The sequence below is a fragment of the Carassius carassius genome, chromosome 21, assembly GCF_963082965.1.
Source record: "Carassius carassius chromosome 21, fCarCar2.1, whole genome shotgun sequence".
In the NCBI taxonomy this organism is placed as follows: Eukaryota; Metazoa; Chordata; class Actinopteri; order Cypriniformes; family Cyprinidae; genus Carassius; species Carassius carassius.
The window spans coordinates 19497868-19506751 of record NC_081775.1 but is presented as its reverse complement, the minus strand read 5'-3'; the positions used below and the strand labels follow the sequence as shown (position 1 = coordinate 19506751).

The 8884-nt window shown below is 36.9% G+C and overlaps 2 protein-coding genes across 5 annotated transcripts in view; both read right to left on the bottom strand.

Moving 5' to 3' along the window:
• Window positions 1-627: 627 nt before the first annotated feature.
• On the bottom strand, window positions 628-3323 carry LOC132097755 (heat shock 70 kDa protein 1-like). Its single transcript, XM_059503669.1, has 2 exons — window positions 3101-3323; window positions 628-2822 (listed from the first exon to the last, which is right to left on the bottom strand). The coding sequence occupies exon 2, from the start codon at window positions 2795-2797 to the stop codon at window positions 881-883; it is 1917 nt and encodes a 638-aa protein (XP_059359652.1). The 5' UTR covers window positions 2798-2822; window positions 3101-3323; the 3' UTR covers window positions 628-880.
• A 547-nt stretch (window positions 3324-3870) lies between these two features.
• The window catches only part of ahcyl1 (adenosylhomocysteinase-like 1), a 33590-nt gene continuing 28576 nt past the window's right edge, over window positions 3871-8884 (bottom strand). For all 4 annotated transcript variants that reach the window (XM_059503665.1, XM_059503666.1, XM_059503667.1 and 1 more), the window contains exons 9-17: window positions 8654-8717; window positions 8418-8506; window positions 7784-7854; window positions 7335-7429; window positions 6907-7005; window positions 5775-5843; window positions 5520-5598; window positions 5318-5438; window positions 3871-4892 (exon numbers count right to left, since the gene is read on the bottom strand). In XM_059503665.1, coding sequence (XP_059359648.1) covers window positions 4886-4892; window positions 5318-5438; window positions 5520-5598; window positions 5775-5843; window positions 6907-7005; window positions 7335-7429; window positions 7784-7854; window positions 8418-8506; window positions 8654-8717 — 694 coding nt within the window. In that variant the 3' untranslated portion in view covers window positions 3871-4885. The remainder of the gene's footprint in view (window positions 4893-5317; window positions 5439-5519; window positions 5599-5774; window positions 5844-6906; window positions 7006-7334; window positions 7430-7783; window positions 7855-8417; window positions 8507-8653; window positions 8718-8884) is intronic.

Sequence of the window (8884 nt, the reverse complement as noted above, 5' to 3'; positions counted from 1 at the left end):
TTTCACGATGACGCATTTCCGCATAAACATCGTGAATCTCTTGAATTGAATGTGTTTTTGTAACAATAGGCTATATTTTGTGTTTTACTATCCTGCCGCTGCTGTCTTGATATATTTCTAATCTGACAGATTTAATCAATCTTTCTGTATTTCTGTCGTTCTGTTATATCCTCCTTTGTAAAGTGTTTTTTTTTCTGCTGACGAAGAGAATTACATTTAAAATTGTATTTTATGCATTTAGCAGACGCTTTTATGCAAAGCACTTACATTGCATTCAAGCTAACAATTTTCTCCTAACATGTATATTATATGTAGTGAAATAAAAATATTATTCTAGCTTATTAGGAGTTCACCCATTAAATCCGTAAATGTTCTAGAATTTTCTATATAATGTAAAAATGTGTATCTATCTATTCAATCGTGTTTTTTTTTTTACAATTAAATAAATATAAAGAATCTGATGTTTTGAATTTAAAGTAATTTCCAAGTTTTAGTTTTAGTTTGTCTAACAACGTCACCTAGTGTACAAGAAAAGTAGAGCAGGTGTAACGTCATGCATTTTCTACCTTACTTTCTTCAATAAAGAAAAACAAAACAAAATCACTGGATTAGTTGATTTAAAATGGGTGTTTATTTTACTCTTGTAAATAATAAATACATATAATAAATTATAATAAAACATTGCATATTAATTTATTCCACTCCATTAATAAATTTCTCAGCTGACACAGCTGAAGGACAGTTGTCTTACAACATTTAAATTCATGCACATTTGGCAAACAAGACATAAAGAAACTTGGCTCTGGAGTATCATAAGGCCCCGATATCTTATTTAATACTTGAGGTAATATTGCACTGTAGTAAGGTGAGTTTCTTCGCTTTAATCCACCTCTTCAATGGTGGGGCCATGTGGTTCAGGCTGGGCTTGGAATCCACAGCCACCTGCAGGAGGAACTCCTCCTTGATAGAGCCGAGTGATGATTGGATTACACACACTTTCCAGTTCCTTTTGATGGTGCTCATACTCTTCCTTTTCAGCCAGCTGATTGTTCTCCAACCAAGTAATAACCTCCTTACACTTATCAATGACCTTCTTCTTTTCCTCTTCACTAATCTTTCCATTTAGCTTTTCATCCTCAACGCTATTCTTTACATTGAAGGCGTAAGACTCCAAGGCATTCTTTGCTGCAACCTTCTCTCTCTGCACCTCATCCTCAGCTTTGTACTTTTCCGCCTCCTGCACCATCCGCTCGATTTCCTCTTTGCTCAGTCGCCCTTTGTCGTTGGTTATGGTGATTTTGTTCTCTTTCCCTGTGCTCTTGTCCACTGCTGATACGTTTAGTATGCCATTGGCATCGATGTCAAAGGTCACCTCAATTTGGGGTACGCCTCGTGGCGCTGGTGGGATACCAGTGAGTTCAAACTTGCCGAGCAAATTGTTATCTTTGGTCATGGCCCTCTCACCTTCAAACACCTGGATCAGGACACCTGGCTGGTTATCAGAATATGTGGAGAAGATCTGTGTCTGCTTGGTGGGGATGGTGGTGTTGCGTTTGATGAGAGCAGTCATGACTCCTCCTGCTGTCTCGATACCCAAGGATAAAGGAGCCACGTCCAGAAGCAACAAGTCCTGAACGTTTTCCGAGGTGTCGCCCATCAGGATGGCGGCCTGCACTGCTGCTCCATATGCCACCGCCTCATCTGGGTTGATGCTCTTGTTGAGATCCCTGCCATTGAAGAAATCCTGCAAAAGCTTCTGGATCTTGGGGATCCTGGTGGAGCCGCCAACCAGAACAATATCATGGATCTGGGACTTGTCCATTTTAGCATCTCTCAAAGCCTTCTCGACTGGTTCCAGCGTGCCTCTGAAGAGCTCAGCGTTAAGCTCTTCAAAGCGAGCCCTAGTGATGGAAGTATAGAAATCAATGCCTTCAAACAGGGAATCGATCTCGATGCTGGCCTGAGTGCTAGAGGAGAGGGTCCTTTTAGCTCTTTCGCAGGCTGTGCGAAGCCTTCTCACTGCTCTCTTATTCTGACTGATGTCCTTCTTGTGCTTTCTCTTAAACTCTTCAACAAAGTGCTTCACCATTCGGTTGTCAAAGTCCTCCCCACCCAGGTGAGTGTCTCCTGCTGTGGCTTTCACTTCAAAGATCCCGTCCTCAATCGTCAGGATGGACACATCAAAGGTGCCTCCACCCAGGTCGAAGATCAGGACGTTCCTCTCTCCTCTCCTGCCCTTGTCAAGCCCATAGGCGATTGCAGCCGCTGTGGGCTCATTGATAATTCGCAGCACGTTCAATCCGGCGATCACCCCCGCGTCTTTGGTCGCTTGCCTCTGAGAGTCGTTAAAGTATGCTGGGACCGTGATGACAGCGTTATTGACCCTCTGACCCAGGTAGGCCTCGGCGATCTCTCTCATTTTGACTAGGACCATGGATGAGATCTCCTCAGGGTAGAATGTCTTGGTTTTTCCTTTGTACTCAACTTCAACTTTTGGTTTGTCGTCTTCAGAGATGACCTTGAAGGGCCAAAGCTTCATGTCCGACTGGACCACTGGATCATCGAACTTCCTTCCGATCAGTCGTTTGGCATCAAATACTGTGTTGTTGGGGTTCATGGCGACCTGGTTCTTGGCAGCATCTCCGATGAGTCTTTCTGTGTCTGTGAAGGCAACGTAGCTTGGAGTGGTTCTGTTTCCTTGATCATTAGCAATGATTTCCACCTTGCCATGCTGGAACATCCCCACACAGGAGTAAGTGGTTCCCAGATCAATGCCAATGGACACACCTTTAGACATCTTGATTATCAATAGTAAATATCACCTGCAATACAAAGGGGGCATATCTATCTTGAGCTATTTAATAATAACAATTAATAGTATTAATCCAACAATTTAAATTATTAATTAAATATATTTATTAATAAATATAAAATATTATTGACTGTCATCTCAAAGTATTATAAACAACTTGCTGAATAATGCAAAAAGTCTACTTAAAGTTGATAGCTATACTTTTAATTTGTATAGAAAATATACAACATATATAAATAATAATATACATAAAAAGAGATGTAAAAGTTAACTCAAAGAGTCACTTACAGGTCTTGTGAGTTTCTTTTAGCGCTTCAGAGAGCGGAGTCTTCAGCTCTGCTTTGCTTTAGGTTGATCGAGTTGTCTTGTTTCGACTGCCTCGGCCTGAGCGACACAGACTGTTTTATACCTCCCATGCTGCTTCTAGAAAGACTAGACTTCTCTCGACTCTGGCGGTAACTTTAGAGGCTGACTGAGTCCTGAAGTTTCCAGGCGCGCACTAAGAAACGTCAGCGCTCCAAATATAAAAACGGAATGAGCTGGTAGAACCATGATTACTATGCAACAGGTGGGTGGGGCTAGACAATGTTTAAAATGATAATTTACTTTTTATTTTTTTTAACTGCTTTTAAAACTGCTCATTACGGTGTTTATAATCGGAAGTATATTCTTTAAAGCGTTCTGTTAATGTTAAAGCCTTGTTTGTCGTTTGATTTCTGTTACATTTCTCAGAGGTGGCCATGACGGACTAATCATAGTAGTTTGGGATTATTTTTTATATATTTGAATGATTTTACATTTTAGCCTACAGTTTAAAATATGCCAATTGAATAGGCTCGAGAACGAATTGTCTTTTTTTGGGCGACCAGATGCTCACTTTTTGTCTTGTATAAAACATTAATTTCTTACATTTTCCCGCCCAGATTCCTTTGTGGCTAATCTCTTATCGTAAAAAGCAATATTGTTGCATTGGTGTTAACATAAAATGTAATAAGCTTCCTACACAATGGTAGTAAAACGTTTGTGATAAATAGCATAAATATGAGTCAAAAAGCATATTGTGACAGCAAGATCTTTAATGCAGGGAATCGATGACATCACATATCTGACAAATGATGTATGCAAAGGTAAATCACAAAGTGCAGATGAGGCAAATATTCAAATGACCGCATTCACAGTGATATTTGCTTAAGACATTTGCAGTCCCCTAGAGATGGTAATATAGATATGTGTGCTTTTTGTGGGTATGTTGAGGGTCAATAATATTCTGCAAAAGTCTCACAGAATATCCCAACATCTATTTTCAACTGTGGTTACATTTATTTTCTTCAAAGCCTGGCCTAAATAACATATAATGATCTACGTTATTTTAATAGCAGAATTTGTAAAAGGCCACAGAGATGATGGAAGTGTGAGAACGTGAAAGGGAAAAGAATCCATAAAATCCCTCAAGCGGGGTATATTTAGCAGCATGTGCTGCCTGGTCACGGAAGTTTCTGCACACAGTTATGTGTATCATATTGCCAGAACAATCTAGCTTTTTAGCAGTAAGTAATACACACAGTACATTCAGTCAAAAAAAGCTTTTATATTTTCTTATGCAAGAGCTATCAGGAATATTATGCTGAGGCTAACATTTTAATATTAAAAAGCCACAAAAAACTTTTTTTTTTGTCATGAACAATTGAGTGTAGCATAACCTTGGGTGAATAGAATAACCATGTAAAAACAAAGCATAGTAATAATCATCAATTATCTTATTTGATCAGTAACTATAACCAATATTTGGCACATTTCTAAAACCATATACAGTGGTCCTTTTCATATTTTAGTTTAAATTATGATTTACAACAAATGCTATATTACATGAATTCTAACAATGCACATAAGTCTAAAAGTGACATGAATGTATATTTTGTCACTGAACATTAGTAACACTATTAAATAAGAATAACATTCAGTAAAATCAAGTTTTGTTTTAAGAAATGTATATTAATAGAAAATAAATCTTATGCTTCACTGGTTAATGCAGGTCTCTCCATCTTTGATGAAGGCTTAATCCATTCAGTCACACTAATATCTGTAAGTAGAACAACAGAAAAATGTTATTTTTGTCATAACTGTTCAGTCTGGTATGAAGAATGTTCATAATATGAAATTGTTTGTTTTCATTGATTGTTATGAGTTACACTACCATTCAAAAATCTGGTGTCATTAAGATTTTTTTATTCAGTAAGCATCCATTAAAATGATCAAAATGACAGTAAAGACATCATAATGTTACCAAAGATTTCAATTTTGAACTTTCTATTAAGCAAAGATTTCTGAAAAATGAGTTTTGTGAGTCTTTATTGACATCCAGCAGAGGGTAGTAAGTGACCAAACATTTTTTTCTTGGGTATTTGATGAGAAGCTAGACTTTCCTACATAACAGTTCAAATATGTACATTGTACATAAACTATCAGTCATAATTAATATGGGGTGCTTTAAAGCCTCTCGCATACCTGTAGTAATTTGGTTTAAAGGGTCCATTCTTATTCAGGCCCATATATTTGGCCTGTTCATCTGACAGCTCTGTAAGATGTGCATCGAAATTGGGTAGGTGCAAGCTGGCCACATATTCATCTGAAACACACACGAACATGATTTATCACAGTTAATGCACATAACTACTTTATTTGAGTTGCAGTAGTGATTGGTTCTTACCCATCTTCTTGGGAAGCAGGTAGACATCCTGTTTGTAGCGACTTTCTGGTGCATTATACAGCTCTATCAGGGCCAAAGCCTAACATTAAAATAAAGCGCACAACAGCCTGCGATTAGAGATGTTAAATCAGGCATAAAAATCATACAGCTGTGCAACAGTACTCAGAACTACTTACATAACTGGATAAAATTTCATCTGTACAAAGGGTACAGACGCACTTCAGCTAAAACTCAAATCGTGACAGGTTAAATTACCTGGGTTGTGGCTGTGATTGATAGCACAAATGAGGGGACTGTTGAGCAGCTCAGGTTCAAGAGCCGGCCCTAAAAACAGCACACAAATGACTGAGATTTACTGTGATCCACCAGGAGAGCACACGAACGACAAACATCTGTTAGGAAAAACTTGATTTCATGAATCACAATATATATATATATATATATAAAAGTATGGGTTTGATTGACAGAAGAACATCTTTTAGATATTATATATTCACATGGAAACACCTGCATAAGCTGCGTAAAAAAAAAGGGAAAAAAAAACTAATATTATATTTTTTAAAAAACATATACTCCTGTTCAAAATTTAGGGACAGTAGGATTTTTTTATGTTTTTGAAAAAGGACATCTCTAGAGCTCAGCAAAACTGCATTTATTTGATCAAAATTACTGTAAAAACTGTAATATTGTGGAATATTATTAAAAAATTCCTGTACTGGCAAAGCTGAATTTTTATCAGCCATTACTCCAGGATTAATTGTCACATGATCATTCAAAAATCATTTTATTCATTTAATGCTGATTCGGCGCTCAAAAAACACTTCTTATTAACACTGTTGAAAACAGTATTGCTGCTTAATATTTTTGCAAAAAAATATATATATATTGTAACATTATAAACTTCTTTAGAGTAAATTTTGATCAATGTAATGTATAATTGCTGAATATAAATACAGATTTCTTTAAAAAAAATCTTACTGACACCAAACTTGTAAATGTTATTACATAAAATATAACTATATATTATTTGACTGTGTATTTTTTAATATACATGATAAAAAACAAAAAATTATACATATATTATGCACACATATATGATCATGTATATTAATGCATCAATTTGTGGCATTGCTCGATAACAGTGAAACAACTAAATTCGGCATTGTATTGTGCCTAACAACTTGCTCGTCTCGACTTGTTCAGGACACATCCTGCACTGTTTTGATTCTTTGTGTTAAAGATAACATTATAACATAATAACATTAAGCAGTCTTAAACTCAGATTGCCATACAAATGTGACAAATATGTCTTCTGTTGTATAAAAAGTAGACTCCATCCGTCCTATAACTGGCACTCATTCATGAAAAAAAGAGAAGAAGGAAAGACCTCTGCCAGTAAAATCACTCGTTTCCCGTCAGGCCAGATTACGTGGTCGACCTGTGAGCGCACCCTTTCCCAGGTGAGCTCTGGAGTCCTCAGACTCGCCTGGAACAGAGAAACAACAGACACACATGAGCGCACACAAACTAACACTCGCTTTCACTTCTGTACAGTACAGACTGATAAACCTGCAATGTTACACCACACACACACACACGCAAATGCCTTCACTAAGAACACCATCAGCGCACTTCACTTTGTCATCGGAAGCATGCTGCTAAGAGGCTTTCAGGTTAATTAAGTGTCCCTTAATCTATGAAGAATTTTCCCTGGACTACATTCACCAATAAAGTACACTACAGCAGGAGCAAATGGCACCTCCTCATAAATAACACAAAAATATTTTCACCCGTTAAAGATTGAGACTCACTCACCACATCAATCTCAGTGTTGGAATGGCCCATGTTACACACAATACAGCCGTTCTTCATTCGATCCAAGTGCTCCCTGGTCACCACATTTTTGTTCCCTATAGAAACAGACAGGAAACCTCAATACACATTATTTGTGCATATTAATAAAAACAACACTTACACTTATATTTATTACAAAGCTGTGCCTTTGACTAGCAGAGACCATGCATAACTGATCTAAACCTCAATATCTCTTTACTGTGTTTTAAACAAATACTTTATCTTTTGCTGAGCAATACTTATATTTCCCAGACTACAGAGTACAGACTACTGCAGCTGTCAAAGGGTGAACCGTTTCACAGCAACTCAATGCAAGGGCATCTGGGAGGATGTGTTGTGCTGCTAAGAGCCGCATGGAATAGAGGAAATGGATTTGAAAGTGGAAGCGAGCCAACTGTAAACAGACGAACCCGTGCAGGTGATAACCATGTCCATTTGGCGAACCACCTCATTTAGCTTCACCACTCTGAAGCCATCCATACTATGAGGGAGATAGAAACAAATGAATAAACACATCAGCTTGTTCACAGACGTCCTGTGTAAATACTTCCCACGGCCATGTGTTTGGCTAATAAGGGGAGATTGTATTATTTGTGGAAACCTCTGAGAGACTAGTTTACACAAACTGTTTGCTACAAAACTGCATGTTAATACTAAGGAAACGTTACAGCTATATATATATATATATATATATATATATATAAATGGACTTAAAATAAAATATAAAATAAACACATTTAAAAAGTACAGTCTCTCTTCAAGGAAATTAGGCCACAATATTGATGACTTATCTTCCACTATAAAGATTTTATCCAATCAGATGGGCTCATCCTCTTGCATTTAACTGACATTAAAATACATTTTATAAAACAAATAAAAATGACAAAAATCACAACAAAAATGCTCAAACCTAAACTAAAAATATAAAATTAAAGCCAATTCAAAATATTATTAAATACTATAATATTATATATATAGTACTAATATACAGCACATGGTGTTTGGTTGAAATTGAGCTCATTTTTGTGGGTGTGTTTACCTTACCAAGCTTGAAGAGCACATATAGGGTCAATCTCTGTCACACACACAATGGCTCCAAGCGCTTTCAGAGCTGAACAACAACCTTTTCCCACCTACGTCAGAATCAATATAAGAATGAAAATAAAAAACAGAAATGTTCAGAAAATGTCTGTGCTTGTAGTAAATAAAGTCTGGCAATTTAGAGATTATTTTTTGCATTATGCAGATTATCTATGGCAAAAGCGCAGATGTGGATTTACCTCTCCATAACCACAAACCACCACCTGCTTCCCACCAAACATCACATCTGTCGTCCTCTTCAGACTAAGAAGAAAGAGGAAGACAACCGTGATTATACTCATCCTTAGATGAGCTTTATTTATACTTGGTAAGAGGTCAGAGGAAGATATACTATATACAGTATATATATATATATATATATACTGTATATACATATATTAAAAAAGGCATATCTCAGCATTGCAGGTGTC

Bases quoted from the DNA above. Each gene is read 5' to 3' on its own strand.
- LOC132097755 (XM_059503669.1), bottom strand. From the start codon at position 2,797: ATGTCTAAAGGTGTGTCCATTGGCATTGATCTGGGAACCACTTACTCC.